At 43.0% G+C, this 21353-nt stretch overlaps 1 protein-coding gene across 1 annotated transcript; it reads right to left on the bottom strand.

Moving 5' to 3' along the window:
* Positions 1 to 3993: 3993 nt before the first annotated feature.
* LOC124659838 lies at positions 3994 to 20441 on the bottom strand. The gene is made up of 7 exons (XM_047197660.1): positions 19833 to 20441; positions 19587 to 19709; positions 18977 to 19235; positions 18559 to 18650; positions 18262 to 18468; positions 17395 to 18158; positions 3994 to 4264 (listed from the first exon to the last, which is right to left on the bottom strand). Exons 1-6 carry the CDS (start codon positions 20394 to 20396, stop codon positions 17478 to 17480), a joined length of 1926 nt encoding a protein of 641 aa, XP_047053616.1. The 5' UTR covers positions 20397 to 20441; the 3' UTR covers positions 3994 to 4264; positions 17395 to 17477.
* Positions 20442 to 21353: the final 912 nt, after the last annotated feature.

Genomic DNA, 21353 nt, shown 5'->3' with positions numbered 1-21353 from the left:
AACCAATTTGAATTTTGAAGTGAATCCAATTGCAATAATTCACATTTCACAAACCCTAATTTACTATGTAAAAATATGATATGGGTTCTGTACATGATCATGGACTAGATAAAAATATTGGCTATGTAGTCAATACTAGTCCATTTAAACTATAGCAAATTTTAGGCCATTTAAATCTATGAGGTGTAGCACCCCATTTAAATCATTTTCTCAAGTGAGATGAAGTAATATGATGACCTCTACTGCATAGGTTCATACTTGCTCACTTGTAGAATTTAAATCAATATAGTTTTTAAGTTGCCATGGTTATTTAAATCACATGAGATGATGAATCTCATTTAAATCACTTCTCTCAAATACTAAGTGTGAAGTGTTGACCTTGGTCAACATGGGATCATCCCTGGTTATTTGAGAGGAAATTATTTCTCCAAACCAAAGAGAAACCCTAATTTCAACTTTCAATGAGAGGAAATTATTTCTCCAAACCAAAGAGAAACCCTAATTTCAACTTTCAATGAGAGGAAATTATTTTCCTTTTGTTAAATAAAGAAACCCTAGCATAATTTGTGAATCAATGTTAAATAGTAATGCTAGATCATTTGTGTGAGCCAATAAGGCTAAGTAAGACTACTTAAGTGTTGTTTGGTGATTGTATCCTCGTATTCGTTATAGGCGCTAGTACCGGAGACTATCAAGAGGAAGAGGTCTTCTACCAAGAGGAAGGGCAAGAAAACTTTGATCACATCACCAACCAATGCAAGCTATTACCAATGCAAGCTAGACTAATGCAAGCTATTACCAATGCAAGCTAGACTAATGCAAGCTATTACCAATGCAAGCTAGACTAATGCAAGCTATTACCAATGCAAGCTAGACTAATGCAAGCTATTTTGTTTGCAAGCTAACACTCTTGCAAAGTTCCCATGTGCAAAGCTCTACAAGAGCAAGGCACCATTACTTTTACTTTATGCTTAATGCTCCTATCCCAAGTTTTTTACTTTACAAGATTTACTAAATTTTGTTTATCAAAGTACTTTTTGATTCATGATTCACTTAGTTTAGTTATGGAGTAGTGCAAGAGTATCAAACTTAGCCTAGAGCAATCCAAGTTGCTTAGCACCCCTTATGACTAGTTGCTAGTGCTAAATTAAAGTTGACTACTATAGATGGGAACTTGTGAAAACCAATAACTTTGAAAACCTTGGAATGATGAGTCATTCTATTGAAAGATTTTGAAGGTGAATATGACTTGTGAATGACTTGGTGAATTTTACAAAACTGATGGTTGGGTTCGGATGCGATACCATTCCAATTTTACAAGTACCCCCACAATACCTGAATCTGGGTAAGGCTTAGCTGGAAATTTATGTGTCTTAGTATGGGTTCCCTCTGAAACAAGCGTCATCGAGGTTATGCCGGAAGCTGCCTCTACAACAAAAGGAATGATGTGAAATGACGTGAAATGAGGTGAATGTCCGGCCCAAGCCCTGTGCAGTTCCCAGGCTGACTGTCTGTCTTCACTGGGAGGCCAAGCTCATGGGGAGAGGTGCCTATACTAGCGTATGTAAATGAAAGGTTAGGATTGGTAGTTCGCCTACTGCGTACGATAAATCAGGGCCAGTTACCCCTGACGAACTATTGCAATTGTTGTGGCACAAGTGTACAACCTCTGCAGAGTAAACCTATTCGAATAGCCGCGTCCGCGGTCATGGACAGTTGGAAAGGTCATACTGTTCCGTCATCAGAATTTTTCTAAAAATATGAAGGGTGACTTGTGATTTGAAATTGAAAGGTGACATTGACTTTGAATCACAACTGAGTTGTGGGAATGACACTAATGTTCCCACTTGAGTTAAGTTAGGCAAATGAGGAGTTTTTGATTATTAAAGGTGCTTATGAAATAAAACTGGCTTTATGCAAATGAAACTAGAGCTTAGAACCCCTTTACTATAGTTGATAGTATTTACCTTAGTATTAGTTTGCGAGTACTTTAAAGTACTCATGGCTGTGTCCCTGGCTATTCAAATGGCCAGACTATGAAGAGGAGTACCAGAACCCGGAAGAAGGACAGCAGGACGTCTACGACAACTAGGATCACTCCTGACGTCAACAGTTGCCTGTGGAATAGATGGACTACTACTACGCTATTTCGCTCCCGCTATGTGTTATGTAATGAATCAATAGAACTTCTATTATTGTAATGAGACTGGATCATGTGATCCTTTATTTGTAAGACGATTATGTGTTGTAATGAATGATGTGTTGTGATATCAATCTATTATGTCTCGCAAAAACGATATTCCTGGAATTGCGAGGAATGGCATAATAGGCATCTGGACTTAAAAATCCGGGTGTTGACACTTGGCCTTTGTTTTGCGGCCGCTGGTGGTAGCACTCTTTTAGCCCGCGAGAGATGTGGTCTCCATCGGGCCTGGGGCGGTGGCTAGGTCGGTGGTTGGGTCGGTGGATGGGGCAATGGTTTGGTCGGATTCCATGGCGGCTACTGCGAGGAGGACGTACATGGAAAAGTTGGGTTGTTGGCCCCGCCAAATACAATTTCTTTGGAATGTGAGCGGTTTCTGATGGGAGTGTCAGTGACGTCTGAGCGTGCCATACATGTGGAACACCGGTCACTCGGCGCGACCGCACATACGTAAACGCTGCACATATTTAGCCCGCGTTTGCGTCTCGATGAAAATGCCAGTTACTATGCGTCGAGCCACTGGGTTTGGGTGCAGACGCATATTTCCACCGCACTTAACACGATGGGCCATCGGACGGCCACGCACAAGGATGATTGGGACGATGGGACGCGCAGGATCCCCCGCCGTTAGCGTTTTCCAGGCATTAATGCAGGAATACAAAGTAAATGCTTGAAACCTCATAATTAGTAATAACATGAACACCATATGCATGTCTTAGCACTACCATGCAAAAAAAAGCCCTGGGTAAGACGCTAGATATCACAATTAGGTGATTAAATCACACGAATTCCTTCGTCGTCGATCATTCTGCCAGTATGTAAAGTATTTTTTTTTAGGGAAAGCCATCATGGCAGCTTTATCAACTTGGAATATCGGTTGCATCATCAACCAGGGTTTCGAAAAGGTAAGGTTTATTGACCCAATTATACGAAAAAGTTGTATCAAAACTATTTCTAACTATTAAATGAGCTGCTATGTTTGCCTTCGGAGGACAATGATCGAATTCAAGCTTCCTTATCATACCCATACTTGTTGCGGACTCATCTTGAGTGACTTGGTGAAGCTAAGTATCAGTGATTTAGCCTCCTCCTCCACCCTTCATTTTTGATTGAACGTATGCGATTTCTTTAGATTTGAACAAAAAAAATTAACTGCTCGGAAAATATTTAAAAAATCCAAGTATTCGGAAATGCACTGACAAGAAGTTCTGTGAAAGTTTTATCCCATTTGAATCAGTTGTTTGTAAATGAATAGCTTTATAATTTTTATCTTAAAAAGATATTTATTCCTAAACCACTCGTCCAAATGGTATGCAAATTTCATAGAATATACAAAGAAAAATTTACGATTTACTGTACTCCCTCCCTTCGATTCATATTAGTTGACTCCACTTTGTCTAGATTTGTATGTGTCTAGTTAAGTTAGACTACACTTTGTCTAGATTCGTATGTAGTTAAGTTAGACTACATGCATCCGTATCTAAATAAGGTGGAGCCAATTAATTTGAATCAGATGGAGTAATTTTTTCAATTTTTCCTGAGTAGTTTTAATGTTTTAGTTTAAATCTAGTGCTATCTATGTATGTCCGATATGGAGAAAGAGGCTAAGTCACTGAGACTAGCTTCACCAAGTTACTGAAGCTGAGTCCGTTTGTTACACAGTCTGCATATTCACTCCGTATTCTCTTCTGGCCAGCGCATCACTTCCATGGCATCAGATTCGGCTTTGACTGCATGCCATCCTCCCAAATTTGCTAATTCAAGACCCAAATCTACAGATGAGATGATACGTGAGGTATGAACAGGCTTGCAGCCATTAGAAAGTGCCCTGAACGGATTCGAATGATAGCTCCAGCTGCCCATGTTTGATATTCAGAATTAAACGCTGCATCCACATTCAGTTTAACAAACCCCAACCGTGGCTTAAACCAACCGTGCCTTTTGCATGTCATTTCTGAGGCAGCCTTAGAATGATTAGCAACCAGGGCTCGGATGGGCATGGCACACCTTGCCATTGGTGGCACATCCTCGCCATGTGTCTTCCTACGTCAAACCCACCAGATATACTGTAACACCCCAAATTTCAAAACAAAGAGAAAATGAATTTCCTTTTTCCAAAAATGAGAACCAACAAAAACTTTTCTTACTTTGAGTGCTATGCATAGTGCTCATACCTAGTATTTGTGTTTTGCCATGATGAGTGTTGTTATGGTTATGTGATAAACCCTAAAACCCTAAAGTAATCAAGTGAAGATCACAAACCCAATAAAATAAAAGAGAAAGAAATCAAATAAGAAAAAACCTTAAACCTTGATCTTCTCAAATACAAATGGATCTATTTTGGAGAAACCAAAATAAAGAAAAAGACATATATAGACATATAGCCCTAATAGGTAAATCTTGAACCCTACCTTTATTATTTTTGCTAAATGGTGGTGAACCATTGTGAACCCCACTAAACCCTAGACCTCATCTCTCTTGTCACAAATCTTTGAAAAACCAAAATAAGAAGAGGTGATCTTAAATAAGAAAAAGGGACATATGCATGGCTACTTTTTATAAAAACTAAAACTTGGTTTGCTTACCTTGTGTAGATGATTGGAAATACCTCAACACACTCAACCAGGTACTGACCAACCAATTTAAGTGGGAATCAAAATAAAATCCATCTTATGCATAGAGGCATATGTGGCAATTAGCCAAAATAATAAAACTTGACCTAGTCACTCACCTTGTCCTAAAATGGTGTGAACCTTTTACCCAACTTAATCTAACACCAAATACACCTCACTCTTGTCAAAATGAAGCAAAGGAAAATAAAAGAATAAGAAGTAGAAAATCACAAAACCCTCACATATGGTTTATGCCATTTTTCTAAATCTTTGACCTAGACCATTTTTGGTCTTCACCATTAGTTGAATAATGTTATTAAACACTTATCACAACTTTTGGAATCAAAAATACACAATTCAAATGAATTTAAAACTCAAATTGGGCTCACATACAATAATGGTCAGATCTGTCTTTTATAATCTGGTCACTACTTTGAGCCCTTGTATCTCAAGATTTTCAAACTAAACTTCCTCAATTCTTTGCATGTCATCTAAGAGTACATCAAGATGAACAACTTTTGTAAAGACCATCATGCCAAATTCATTTTGGATCACAAATTATGCTCATGCAAAGTTGAGACTTTTTATTATGTGCAACAATCTCACCTTGTCAAATCTTGCAGTTCTTTGATTTTTAAAATTCCACCACCACACATAGTTGTCTCTGGTAAATTACAACTCAACCAATTACACCCTTTCCAATTTTTGCAACCATATGAATTCCATCAAAAATGGTAAGAAATTGAAATAAGCAATTATGGAATAAAGCAAACACTAATTGAAATAGTGATCTACCCAAACCCTACTGCCCCAAATCACTTCATTTGGTTCCCTGGTTCCCTCTCTCCCTAAAAGCAACATAGGAACCCTAGGAGAGCAAGCCTAGCATGGCATGGACATGGCCATGCCGGCCATGGACACCATGTCGAGCCACCCCTCCCTTTCTTCTTCTCTGGCCACGGCCACCATGTCCAAACGCACCACCTCACCTCCCTGGCCACGCCTAGCATCTCCATTGCCACGGACAACGCCGACAGTCGCCGGAAATCGCGCGCCCAGAATCGCCCAGGATGCCGATGACGTCGCGCCAGTACACGCCGCGGACGTCACTGGCCACGCGTCGCTCGCCGTACTCCGCCGTACCCCGACCAAGCCCGCGCGCCATGGTACCCTCCTCGCCACGCGGAGCTCGCCGGACACGCCGACGTCATGCCTTGGCGACCACGGCCGCCGGAGAGGACGAACGCGCCCGCCACGGCCGCGACGGTACCACCCTCGCCCGACCGTCGTACGCCTCGGCGTACCGCGCCATTAAGGCCCCAAGGACCGCCGTGACGTCGCCTACCTCCTGCGCACCTTCCTCGCTCCTTCGTCGCCCTGGAACGACGACCTCGCCATTGACCTCGCCCGCGCCTCGCAGCACACTCGCCCCTCTATAAATACCAAGCTCCCCTCAGCCATCCAAGCACACCAGCAGCCTCCCCACTCTTCCCTCACCCTCCTCGACCACTTCCCCTTCTCGATTCATCACCGGAGCTCCCCAATTTAGCCGCCGGAGCCCGCCAGTACCTCATCTCGCCGGCGTCGATTCAGGCCACCTCCGGCCTCGCCACCGGTACCGGCCGCACTCGCCGTCGACGACAACCTCCTCCTCGCACCGTCGCCACCCCTCGCCGGAGCTCCACCCGGCCGCCGACCCCCTACCTCCGCCGCTCCGAGCAAGCATCTCCCCCGACGAAGACGACGCTCCTGCACCGCCCGATCCGCTCGATCCAACGGCGCGCATCGCAGCGTACCGATTCGGGTGAGTCACCCGCTGACGGGTGGGGCCTGCTGTCAGCTGGCCCGCAGCGTTAGCTGGGCCGGCCCAACTCTTCTTTGCTGCGTTTCAAACTGATTCGGCCCAATTTCTTTCCCGCCAGCCCGTCTAGTCAAATTTGATTTAATTCAATTCAAACAAATGCAATACGACCCTGTGTTTGAAATTCAATAGAATCTGTTTGGCTTGGCCAAATTTATCAAACTTTATATGGTTGAAAAGCTACTGAAAATGATCTACAAAACCCCACTGGTCCCACTTCCAAATCTTGTGTAGAATTAATGTGACAAAAATAACAAGTCAGAGACTCCTACCACTTCAAATAATTATTAAAAATCAACCAAAATAGTTATTTAAGTAATTCCAACTCTCATAGCTCACTTTTGACTTACACTAATTGTTTCTGCAACAATATGCCATGCTTACTTTGAATGATCATGGCCTAGCTTAATTAAAGGACTATGTGGCTATTTCTAGTCAAAGATATTGTCCAAAACTATTAATAAATCACTTGGGAGTTTCTCTCTCATTTAAATCTTTTCATGAACAATTCAAAATGAGGTAGATACTCTGGTCATATATGTCTCATATGAATTGTTGATGATATTAACTCACCTCAATAGTAGTTGTTAACTTAGTTACAACTATGTGTTAAATCATATGAGAGGTATTCCTCTCATTTAAATCGGGTCTCAAGTAATTCAACATGAGGTAGTGACCATGGTCTATAAATCTCATATTGAGTTATTTGGTGATATTAAATCACTACCATGTTAGTATTAAATTGCATGAGGTATGGAACCTCATTTAAATCATATTCTCAGATGATAAGTATGAAGTGGTTGACTTTGGTCAATCTAGGTCATATCTTATTCATAAGAGAAATTAAATCTTAATAAGATAATGAGAGGAAATTATTTCTCTAAGTAATTAAAAGTAACACCTTAATTAGTATAATAGGAAATTATTTTTCTTAAATAAGAAAAACAACACATCTACCCACTTAATAGTAATGTGTGATGCTAGTTTAATTTGTGTAAAGCATATGAAGTGTTTCACTTCATTTAAATCTTGTCCCATGTACTTTCATATGAAGTTTGGACCCCTGGTCAAATGCTCTCATATGAAATACTTGGAGATTTTAAATCATTTGTAGAAGTGTTAAATAGTATGAGGTACTCTACCTCATTTAAATCATTTTCTCAAATGATGATGATGAATGGTTGACTTAGGACAACCTGAATTCATGAGTAATTGTTTGAGAAATTAAATCTTAAAGAAGATTCAATGAGAGGAAATTATGCCTCAAGAACTATATGGAAACTATCATGTACATATGAAATGAGAGGAAATTATTTCTCCTCAAGCAAGACCACCAATGCACCAAATTGTATTAATTGTGTGAATAGAATAGTTTGTGTGAATACATGTGATCTTTAGAATAGCCAATGAATTGTTTGGTGATTGTACCCCGTATTTCGTATTTTAGACGCTAGTACCGAGGAGTATCAAGAGGAGGAGGAAGTCTACTTTCAAGGAGAAGAAGACCACTTTGATCACCTCAACCACCAAGGCAAGCTATACTCTTGCAAGCTAACACCTTTGCAAGTTCTATTGTTGCAAGATAATACTCTTGCAAAGTGCAAAGCTCACCATGAGCAAGGCATTACTCCACTTTAATTTATGCTTATGATCCTATGTCCCAGCTTTTACCTTACAAGCTTTATTTACTTTTGTTTTATCAAAGTACCTTTTGATTCATGATTCACTGGGTTAGTATTGGATTAGTACAAGAGTATCCAAGTTAGTCTAGAAGCAAAGTAAATTACTTAGCACCCCTCATACCTAGATGCTAGTGCTAAATTGAAATTGGCTATGCTAGATGGGAATTTGTGTGTGTGAAATGACTTTGAAAACCTTGGAATGATGAGTCATTCTATTGAAAGATTTTGAAGGTGAATATGACTTGTGAATGACTTGGTGAATTTTACCAAAACCGATGGTTGGGTTCGGATGCGATACCATTCCAATTTTACAAGTACCCCCACAATACTCGATATGGGTAGGGCTTAACTAGAAGTTTATATATCTTAGTATGGGTTCCCTCTAAACAAGCGTCATCGGGGTTATGCCAAGGGCTGCCTCCCAAGAGATATGAAATGATGTGATATGACGTGAATATGAGGTGAATGTCCGGCCCAAGCCTCGTGCGGTTCCCGAGCCGACGGTTTGTCTTCACCGGGAGGCCAAGCTCATGGGGAGAGATGCCTATACTAGGGTATGTAAGTGAAAGGTTATGGTTGGTAGTCCGCACACGGAGTGTGATAAATCAGGGCCGATTAACCCCGACGGATTATTGCAAATGTTGTGGCACAAGTGTACGACCTCCGCAGAGTGTAGAACTATTCGAATAGCCGCGTCCACGGTTATGGACGGTTGGAAAGGCCATACCTGTTCCGTCATCGAACTTTTCAAAAATGTGACATGTGAAGGGTGACTTGTGATTTGAAATTGAATTGGTGACTTGAAAACACAACTGAGTTGTGGGGATGACACTAATGTCCCTACTTGAGTTAGTTAGCACATGAAGAGTTGTTTACTAAAATGTTTGTGAACTAAAATTGGCTTTATGCAAAAGAAACTAGAGCTTAGCATCCCCCTTACTAGAAATATTAGTACTTACATTAGTATTAGTTTGCGAGTACTTTGAAGTACTCACGGCTTTGTCCCCGGCTATTCAAATGGCCGGACTATGAAGAGGAACAAGCGAGTATGAAGAGGATGGACAGCAGGACGTCTACGACAACTAGGACTACTCCCGACGTCAAGCGTTGGCCTCGTGGACTAGAGAGTCCCTTATCTTTACGCTTCCGCTATGTATTTGTGATGTGTGTTGAAACAATAGTTCAACTATTATTGTAATATTGGATCATGTGATCTATTTGTAAGACGACTATGATATGTAATGAATGATGACTTATGATATTCAACCGTTATGTCTCGCAACAACAATATTCCCGGGATTGCGATGTATGGCATAACGAGCATCCGGACTTAAAAATCCGGGTGTTGACAAGTTGGTATCGAGCCATTGTTTGACCTTAGGAGACCCTAGTTAGAATGGACGTCCGAAAAGCTTAGTTTCAAAAACCAATGAAGTGAATATTTGTAAAAACTTGTTCTTACTCTTATCCTTAAGATATTTTTCAAAAATGAGAAATCTATACTCCACTTTCTTTGCAAGCCTACCTAAAATTTTGCACACTTGATTACTTCTTTAACTTACTTATCCTAATTACTCACAGATGAAGTACCAATGGGAGTTCTACCAGCTTGGTTCCGGAGGCGACCTAAGGTTCGAAAAGGATTTGAAGCAACTAGTGGAATATCTAGGACACCCGTACCCCGAGTTCTTCGGAATACCCCTCAACAACCACTCCGGAGAACCACCTCGGTGGGACGTTTCTACTGATCTACGAAGGAAGCTTGGAGCCCCGGTATGGGAAACCATCCGGTTTTCGATAACGGGAAACACTTGGGAGGAAGGACTAGTCAGAGCTATGCAAGAAGCAATTTTCCGTCTGTGTGGACAAAATGAGGACAAGATCAAGAACACTCGTTTCATCTACTACCCAAGACATGACTCCATGGGAAGACCGATGACCATGCCCCCGCACAAGGAGAGGAACCACTATGTAACACACCAGGACTTCAGGCTGTACAAAACCCGCAGGGATTTGGACAACGCCCTCGCCTCTCGCCAAGCACATCACCCGTAAAGACGAAGAATCCACCCGGAAGAGTATTATCATCCCAGCACTTAAGTAGGTGTGAGTTGTATCAGGATCCCCTTGTATCGTAGAGCGAATGAATGGTTCTTCAAACCAACGGTGTGTTAGATTTGTAATGTGTGATGTTTGGTATGAATGAAAAAGTGTTGTTGGTTTTTACCCCCACAACACTACTCAATTTTCAAGTTTTGAACTCGTGAAACTTTAATTCAAACAAACCGTAGAAATTTCCCTCTTATCTTATCATCTACTCCGATACTCAGATGGCCCCACCAACCCGCAGCGCCACCCAAGACGTCATGATGCAGATGCTAGAGATGATGATGGCCGACCGAGAAGCCGAGAGAGCTGAACGCCAGGCCAACATTGCTGCACCTGCAGCTGATTGCTCAGAACAACAATGGCCATGGAAACCACGACCACCCTGGGTCAAAACTGAAGAACTTTCAAAACACCAACCCACCTATTTTCAGCAAGACTGAAGAGCCCCTCGATGCTGATGACTGGATCCAGACAATGGAGAACAACCTCGAAGTTGCACAAGTTGAAACCACAGAGAAAGTACTGTTCGCCACCCACTACCTGTCAGGACCTGCACGAGCCTGGTGGACCAGCGCCCGCGCAATGAATGCTGGACAGATGATGACCTGGGAAGACTTCAAGCTGAAGTTTAGCAAGTACCATGTGCCCCAAGGACTGATCAAGATGATGAGAGACGAGTTCCGCGAACTCAAGCAAGGCAGAATGTCTGTGGTAGAATACCGCGACAGGTTTCTTACCCTGTCAAGGTACGCTCCGGACGAGACCGACACCAACGAGAAAAGGAAGGAGAGATTTCTGAACGGATTGCACGACGAGATGCAAACTGTGTTAGTGAACATTCCGTTCGCTGACTTAGAAGCCCTAGTGGACTCAGCCATACGGATGGAAGGAAAGCTGCATCGGGCCAATGAGAACCGCAAGCGCAGGATGATGAACCGAGTGGACCCCACCATACCCGAAGTACCGCAACAACTCCTCCGGAGGATTCACCCGAAGACACAATAAGCCCCCGCTCGTAGTTATCGCCCCAACTACACCAGCAACAACGGAGGACCCCCGAAGCCTGGAGGTAACAACAACAACAGCCACCACAACAACAACAACCCCAACAGCAAAAATGGGACCAACAACAACACCAACACTGGCCCGAGGACTGGAAGCCATGCCATCCCCGTCACCCCGAAAGACAAGTCAACTGTAAACTGCTATGAATGTGGAGTTGTGGGCCACTACTCCAATGAGTGCCCTAAGAGACTCGCCAAGATTGCCGGCAATACCGCAGCACCTGCTCAGCAACAGCGCCGCTTCGCCGGTAGAAGGAACCAGAACAACAACAACGGCCGTTTCTACCACATGAATGCCACTGAAGCTCAGGAAGCACCTCAGACCATGCCAAGTATGTCTTCCTGTTACTAAAATGCTCAATCTCTCTTAGGAACCTAACTTTTCTTAAAATCTCGGGACGAGATTTGTTTAAGGGGGAAGGGTTTGTAACACCCCAAATTTCAAAACAAAGAGAAAATGAATTTCCTTTTTCCAAAAATGAGAACCAACAAAAACTTTTCTTACTTTGAGTGCTATGCATAGTGCTCATACCTAGTATTTGTGTTTTGCCATGATGAGTGTTGTTATGGTTATGTGATAAACCCTAAAACCCTAAAGTAATCAAGTGAAGATCACAAACCCAATAAAATAAAAGAGAAAGAAATCAAATAAGAAAAAACCTTAAACCTTGATCTTCTCAAATACAAATGGATCTATTTTGGAGAAACCAAAATAAAGAAAAAGACATATATAGACATATAGCCCTAATAGGTAAATCTTGAACCCTACCTTTATTATTTTTGCTAAATGGTGGTGAACCATTGTGAACCCCACTAAACCCTAGACCTCATCTCTCTTGTCACAAATCTTTGAAAAACCAAAATAAGAAGAGGTGATCTTAAATAAGAAAAAGGGACATATGCATGGCTACTTTTTATAAAAACTAAAACTTGGTTTGCTTACCTTGTGTAGATGATTGGAAATACCTCAACACACTCAACCAGGTACTGACCAACCAATTTAAGTGGGAATCAAAATAAAATCCATCTTATGCATAGAGGCATATGTGGCAATTAGCCAAAATAATAAAACTTGACCTAGTCACTCACCTTGTCCTAAAATGGTGTGAACCTTTTACCCAACTTAATCTAACACCAAATACACCTCACTCTTGTCAAAATGAAGCAAAGGAAAATAAAAGAATAAGAAGTAGAAAATCACAAAACCCTCACATATGGTTTATGCCATTTTTCTAAATCTTTGACCTAGACCATTTTTGGTCTTCACCATTAGTTGAATAATGTTATTAAACACTTATCACAACTTTTGGAATCAAAAATACACAATTCAAATGAATTTAAAACTCAAATTGGGCTCACATACAATAATGGTCAGATCTGTCTTTTATAATCTGGTCACTACTTTGAGCCCTTGTATCTCAAGATTTTCAAACTAAACTTCCTCAATTCTTTGCATGTCATCTAAGAGTACATCAAGATGAACAACTTTTGTAAAGACCATCATGCCAAATTCATTTTGGATCACAAATTATGCTCATGCAAAGTTGAGACTTTTTATTATGTGCAACAATCTCACCTTGTCAAATCTTGCAGTTCTTTGATTTTTAAAATTCCACCACCACACATAGTTGTCTCTGGTCAATTACAACTCAACCAATTACACCCTTTCCAATTTTTGCAACCATATGAATTCCATCAAAAATGGTAAGAAATTGAAATAAGCAATTATGGAATAAAGCAAACACTAATTGAAATAGTGATCTACCCAAACCCTACTGCCCCAAATCACTTCATTTGGTTCCCTGGTTCCCTCTCTCCCTAAAAGCAACATAGGAACCCTAGGAGAGCAAGCCTAGCATGGCATGGACATGGCCATGCCGGCCATGGACACCATGTCGAGCCACCCCTCCCTTTCTTCTTCTCGGCCACGGCCACCATGTCCAAACGCACCACCTCACCTCCCCGGCCACGCCTAGCATCTCCATTGCCACGGACAACGCCGACGGTCGCCGGAAATCGCGCGCCCGGAATCGCCCAGGATGCCGATGACGTCGCGCCAGCACACGCCGCGGACGTCACTGGCCACGCGTCGCTCGCCGTACTCCGCCGTACCCCGACCAAGCCCGCGCGCCATGGTACCCTCCTCGCCACGCGGAGCTCGCCGGACACGCCGACGTCATGCCTTGGCGACCACGGCCGCCGGAGAGGACGAACGCGCCCGCCACGGCCGCGACGAGTACCACCCTCGCCCGACCGTCGTACGCCTCGGCGTACCGCGCCATTAAGGCCCCAAGGACCGCCGTGACGTCGCCTACCTCCTGCGCACCTTCCTCGCTCCTTCGTCGCCCTGGAACGACGACCTCGCCATTGACCTCGCCCGCGCCTCGCAGCACACTCGCCCCTCTATAAATACCAAGCTCCCCTCAGCCCATCCAAGCACACCGGCAGCCTCCCCACTCTTCCCTCACCCTCCTCGACCACTTCCCCTTCTCGATTCATCACCGGAGCTCCCCAATTTAGCCGCCGGAGCCCGCCGATACCTCATCTCGCCGGCGTCGATTCAGAGCCACCTCCGGCCTCGCCACCGGTACCCGGCGCACTCGCCGTCGACGACAACCTCCTCCCTGCACCGTCGCCACCCCTCGCCGGAGCTCCACCCGGCCGCCGACCCCCTACCTCCGCCGCTCCAGCAAGCATCTCCCCCGACGAAGACGACGCTCCCGCACCGCCCGATCTGCTTCTGATCCAACGGCGCGCATCGCAGCGTACCGATTCGGGTGAGTCACCCGCTGACGGGTGGGGCCTGCTGTCAGCTGGCCCGCAGCGTTAGCTGGGCCGGCCCAACTCTTCTTTGCTGCGTTTCAAACTGATTCGGCCCAATTTCTTTCCCGCCAGCCCGTCTAGTCAAATTTGATTTAATTCAATTCAAACAAATGCAATACTGACCCTGTGTTTGAAATTCAATAGAATCTGTTTGGCTTGGCCAAATTTATCAAACTTTATATGGTTGAAAAGCTACTGAAAATGTCTACAAAACCCCACTGGTCCCACTTCCAAATCTTGTGTAGAATTAATGTGACAAAAATAACAAGTCAGAGACTCCTACCACTTCAAATAATTATTAAAAATCAACCAAAATAGTTATTTAAGTAATTCCAACTCTCATAGCTCACTTTTGACTTACACTAATTGTTTCTGCAACAATATGCCATGCTTACTTTGAATGATCATGGCCTAGCTTAATTAAAGGACTATGTGGCTATTTCTAGTCAAAGATATTGTCCAAAACTATTAATAAATCACTTGGGAGTTTCTCTCTCATTTAAATCTTGTCATGAACAATTCAAAATGAGGTAGATACTCTGGTCATATATGTCTCATATGAATTGTTGATGATATTAACTCACCTCAATAGTAGTTGTTAACTTAGTTACAACTATGTGTTAAATCATATGAGAGGTATTCCTCTCATTTAAATCTGGGTCTCAAGTAATTCAACATGAGGTAGTGACCATGGTCTATAAATCTCATATTGAGTTATTTGGTGATATTAAATCACTACCATGTTAGTATTAAATTGCATGAGGTATGGAACCTCATTTAAATCATATTCTCAGATGATAAGTATGAAGTGGTTGATTTTGGTCAATCTAGGTCATATCTTATTCATAAGAGAAATTAAATCTTAATAAGATAATGAGAGGAAATTATTTCTCTAAGTAATTAAAAGTAACACCTTAATTAGTATAATAGGAAATTATTTTTCTTAAATAAGAAAAACAACACATCTACCCACTTAATAGTAATGTGTGATGCTAGTTTAATTTGTGTAAAGCATATGAAGTGTTTCACTTCATTTAAATCTTGTCCCATGTACTTTCATATGAAGTTTGGACCCCTGGTCAAATGCTCTCATATGAAATACTTGGAGATTTTAAATCATTTGTAGAAGTGTTAAATAGTATGAGGTACTCTACCTCATTTAAATCATTTTCTCAAATGATGATGCTGAATGGTTGACTTAGGACAACCTGAATTCATGAGTAATTGTTTGAGAAATTAAATCTTAAAGAAGATCCAATGAGAGGAAATTATGCCTCAAGAACTATATGGAAACTATCTTGTACATATGAAATGAGAGGAAATTATTTCTCCTCAAGCAAGACCACCAATGCACCAAATTGTATTAATTGTGTGAATAGAATAGTTTGTGTGAATACATGTGATCTTTAGAATAGCCAATGAATTGTTTGGTGATTGTACCCCGTATTTCGTATTTTAGACGCTAGTACCGAGGAGTATCAAGAGGAGGAGGAAGTCTACTTTCAAGGAGAAGAAGACCACTTTGATCACCTCAACCACCAAGGCAAGCTATACTCTTGCAAGCTAACACCTTTGCAAGTTCTATTGTTGCAAGATAATACTCTTGCAAAGTGCAAAGCTCACCATGAGCAAGGCATTACTCCCTTTAATTTATGCTTATGATCCTATGTCCCAGTTTTACCTTACAAGCTTTATTTACTTTTGTTTTATCAAAGTACCTTTTGATTCATGATTCACTGGATTAGTATTGGATTAGTACAAGAGTATCCAAGTTAGTCTAGAAGCAAAGTAAATTACTTAGCACCCCTCATACCTAGATGCTAGTGCTAAATTGAAATTGGCTATGCTAGATGGGAATTTATGTGTGTGAAATGACTTTGAAAACCTTGGAATGATGAGTCATTCTATTGAAAGATTTTGAAGGTGAGCATGACTTGTGAATGACTTGGTGAATTTTACCAAAACTGATGGTTGGGTTCGGATGCGATACCATTCCAATTTTACAAGTACCCCCACAGTACCTGATATGGGTAGGGCTTAACTAGCAGTTTATATATCTTAGTATGGGTTCCCTCTAAACAAGCGTCATCGGGGTTATGCCAAGGGCTGCCTCCCAAGAGATATGAAATGATGTGATATGACGTGAATATGAGGTGAATGTCCGGCCCAAGCCCTGTGCAGTTCCCGAGCCGACAGTTTGTCTTCACTCGGGAGGCCAAGCTCATGGGGAGAGATGCCTATACTAGGGTATGTAAGTGAAAGGTTATGGTTGGTAGTCCGCACACGGAGTGTGATAAATCAGGGCCGGTTAACCCTGACGGATTATTGCAAATGTTGTGGCACAAGTGTACGACCTCTGCAGAGTGTAGAACTATTCGAATAGCCGCGTCCACGGTTATGGACGGTTGGAAAGGCCATACTGTTCCGTCATCAGAACTTTTCAAAAATGTGACATGTGAAGGGTGACTTGTGATTTGAAATTGAATTGGTGACTTGAAAACACAACTGAGTTGTGGGGATGACACTAATGTCCCTACTTGAGTTAGTTAGCACATGAAGAGTTGTTTACTAAAATGTTTGTGAACTAAAATTGGCTTTATGCAAAAGAAACTAGAGCTTAGCATCCCCCTTACTAGAAATATTAGTACTTACATTAGTATTAGTTTGCGAGTACTTTGAAGTACTCACGGCTTTGTCCCTGGCTATTCAAATGGCCAGACTATGAAGAGGAACAGCAGTATGAAGAGGATGGACAGCAGGACGTCTACGACAACTAGGACTACTCCTGACGTCAAGCGTTGGCCTGTGGACTAGAGAGTCCCTTATCTTTACGCTTCCGCTATGTATTTGTGATGTGTGTTGAAACAATAGTTCAACTATTATTGTATTATTGGATCATGTGATCTATTTGTAAGACGACTATGATATGTAATGAATGATGACTTATGATATTCAACTGTTATGTCTCGCAACAACAATATTCCTGGGATTGCGATGTATGGCATAACAGGCATCTGGACTTAAAAATCCGGGTGTTGACATATACCATGATGTTATTGCTACAAGCTCCTGTATGTCAAGTACTAGTTGCACTAGAGTAAGACTTCCTACTCAACTGATCGATCACATCTTGTCAATGCAAATGGCCAGAGTCACCTCCTTGGACGCCCCTGACCCAACCAGATACGCAGGCGGCACCGTCAAGAAAGACGGCAGCTCCTCCACCACCACCTCGCCAGGCCTGGTGCTGCTCATCACCGTCTCCAGCTCCCACTTGATTTTGCCTGCCGCGCTGCTCGGCGGTGGAGGACCGTTCACCCAAAGCTTGACTGCGTACCGGGGCAGCGGCGCCGCACCTGCCCTGATGCACACAGCCGACACGACCATGGCTGTGCCAAGCACGCCCACGGTGAGGAGGAATGCGCTATCGTCCCCTTCCCCGTGAAGCAGGAATCGAGGCTCCGACACCCGGAGCCGGTGCACTTTGCCATACTTGACCGTCAACATCGGCACAAAGTGCAAGGCGGCGAGGTGGCCGAGTAGCACCTGCGGTGGGCCAGCGAAACCACAGCCGGGCTCCGTGCAATAGCAGGGTGCATGGGGGCACGCGCTCTCGTGGTTGTCAAGCTCGTGGTAGGGAATGGAGCTCTTGCAGCTGTCGTGGGAACATTCTACCATGGCCAACGAAACGATGTCGTCCATAATGGGGCATGGGATGAAGCCACCGCCATGCTCGCACATCTGGCACTGCTCACCGGGGCACTTGGTGAGACATATGCCGCAAGCTAAATGCCTGCCAATGCACTGTTGCAAAAAAAATTAAACCCAAAGCAACACATATGTATCAATAACTGCCTTCCTCAGGCTTCAGGAATTCAGGGGAATGGAACATGTTGGAGAAATAAACCTGGAAAACAGGACGTTTTAAAGGGCAGGAGCAGAGGGTGCAATTGAGCACACTAAAGTCCAGAATTGCAACTCCTTGGGCTCGCTTAGCTTGGACACTGCTGGGCCGATCCACCCTTGCTTTCTTGGCGCACCGATTGCCAGCATTCTCCGCCGGCGATGTGGAACACCGGTTCATCCCCTCAGGGCCATGTGGAGAAACATGCACCTGCAAAGTTATAATGGAATTAGCAACACCGCAGATATTTTTTCAGCAAAATTCATAGAATGTGGTGACGAATGTGAAGCATCAACAAACTTGTGCAGAACACGGTTCAGAACAAGGCCTAGAAGACTGCAGTTGCTCGCCACTTGTTGGAAAACTTATGTGTTCTGAGAAGGAGCCAGGCGCTGCAATTGTGGAAGTGTTACACATATGCAAAGTAGAGTTTTATCTGACATATACACAAAAGTATAAAAGTAACGTACGAGATGAAAGGTTTTTTGTTCATTTCATTGCCATGTACTACCATCCATTAATGAGCATCTGAATGTAGAGTTGTACAAGAGTAACTAAATAGAGCATATACAAAGACACAAGAATACTTAGTTTATATCATGTTACGTACATATCGATCAGGGCAAGTAATTCTGATTGAAGGACGAAAATGTTTGTGCAAAATCTGTTATAACCTGACTATTGATAATGTTATTAGTAGTCAGTGTCCGGTTCGTACCTGCTGATCGAGCGAATGTGCCTAACTCTACATGTTCACCAATGGCCCAGCTTGTTGTACTGGGACTTGTGATGGCAGTGCCAAGCTCTGCTGAAATGGGATGCTTGTTGTTATTCTGATCGGTGTTGCTGCTAGCAGACTTATCAGACAGGGCATCAGATTTTGTTTCAGAATCAACACATTTCGCATCTTTGACAATGTTATCTTTTGGCATGCTATCAAGCACGGCAGCATAGACTGACTCTTCTGGACGACGTACCTATTTGAATCACAGCACGCATAAGGTTAACTGTAGCTACATTATATGCACCTTAAGGGAAATAAAAGTACTTTTGATATATTCCGCTCACATGTAATTTCTTAGAGGTAATAAACTTGACCAGACATTAGTTTGGCAAATAAGTGTTAGACCAGCTGGGTGGAGAAGTCATTGCATTGTTCAATGGATGCATGTGTGTTACAACTTACAGGACTGTTAATGCCTGTAGAGTACGCCATTATTTTAAAACAAGGCATATGTTCACATAATAATGAAGAGGATTTGCAATCGTATTTTCAAAGGAATAGTACATTACAAATTGCTTAAGTAAGTTAGTGCATGAATCATTACCAACAGGCTAGTGAAGGGATGTGAAACGACCCATTTCATATGTTCTGTAGTGACAACACCCAAGCGTGGAAAACCAACTGGTACTTCAAATGCAGCATCTTTCACAAAATCGATGAATATGATCTGCATTGGAATGACAAGAATTGGAATAGATTTATGGATAAGCAAGCTGAATCAGCACATTCCAACAATTTGCTAGACCAAATCATGATTAAATTTCAGAAGTGTTGTCAGAATGACTCTTACGCTCAGTATGTGGACACAACCCTTTATAGTAACAAAAGTTGTGTTGGATTCTTTGAATTCGTTGATTTCTTCGAAGAGGTAGGTAGCAACGAAATTGCACCAGTCCATCTCTTTGAGTTTATCAACCTGCTTAACAGCTCCCAGTAAGGCCCTGTTGACGGCACCAGATGTATTTGGTGCTAGATAAATTCCAAGTATCGTCATCATGAATGCTATACAGAACGGTTCCTTGTCAGTTATGCAGCACAGTTCATTTGCCACATCCTTCCCATACTTTGCTCTGCTATTAGAAGTATACTGAGAGTACAGAGAGTCGTCAACATCTAGGTCCTCTACAACTTGGATAGGGCCTGAAGGGATTCCAAGGACACTCTTCACGAGTGGTCTTACCGGGATCGATATGCCACCTTCAAACTCAAGAGCCTCACTGTCACAATTAAACTTATCAATCAACCACAGGGTAAGAGCCTTATTCATCTCAAATTCTCCCATGGACAAGAAGCTCCCAAACCCAATTTCTGTGACGTAACCTTTCTGCTCATCATTTTCAACGATAAGCTTCATGATTGCCGAAAGAAGGTGAGGTGAACATCTGCAATCAATCTACAGGGTATGAGGTGGATTAAGATGAGTTTGACTGAGATACAACGTGAACTGAATAAATTATCATATTGATGGTGGGGATTTCAGAATTATACCCTCCTGGAGCTGGGAGATTTACTTGGTCGATAACCACTGTCCATGGTACTGTCCCACTTCTTGCTCCCACTGCGATTAGCACGCCGAGCAGGAGCCGGAGGCATGACCGTCGAACTGTTAATCTTGAAAGATAACACAATCAGTGGCAGATTCAGGATTCGAGCAAGCAAAGCCAAAAAAAAAAAAAGTAGAGCTTATAAACTACTCCGAAAAAACCATGTTAAAGCATAAAAAATTGGTTTGCTTGCAAAGATGAACATATAATTTCAACTCAACTATTAATGATGGAACAGAGTGCATAAGAGGTGACAAAAAATTATAGAAATGGTTGCATGGGGATACAAAGATGGTTGCACGGAGTAACAAATCAATGGATAACAAATTCGTAAAATCAATTACTCATTAATTCAATTTGACAGTCGGCGTGAGAGGAATAGACATTACCTAGCCCTTGGGGCTTTCTTGGCGCTGGGGCAGGATAGAAGGGGAGGGGAGCCGCAGCCGCAGCCGAACCGGGGAACAGCAGGTCGCGGTCGGGCGGATGTAGGAGGCGCAGGCGCCGAAGAAAGCAGCGTCCCAGGGCGAGCCGGCCTCGGTCGTGCGCGGCGGGGGGGAGATGGACCAGGGGCCGGCAAGCCGAAGCCGACGACGAGCAGCGACACAGGCAGTGGGGACTCAGCGGATCTGCCAAGAGTGCCGTGGCAGCACGATGGCCAGCCGACGTGGCACATGTCAGGGGCCAGGCGTGCCACGTGGTTGCAGATCAGAAAACCATCGTCGAGTTAGCATATTATTTTTCCGTTGTTAGAGCTCTAGGTAATG

This window comes from Lolium rigidum, chromosome 6, assembly GCF_022539505.1.
Source record: "Lolium rigidum isolate FL_2022 chromosome 6, APGP_CSIRO_Lrig_0.1, whole genome shotgun sequence".
NCBI classification, from domain to species: Eukaryota; Viridiplantae; Streptophyta; class Magnoliopsida; order Poales; family Poaceae; genus Lolium; species Lolium rigidum.
Note: the sequence above shows the minus strand (reverse complement) of the source record. Positions and strands in the feature narration are given on the sequence as shown.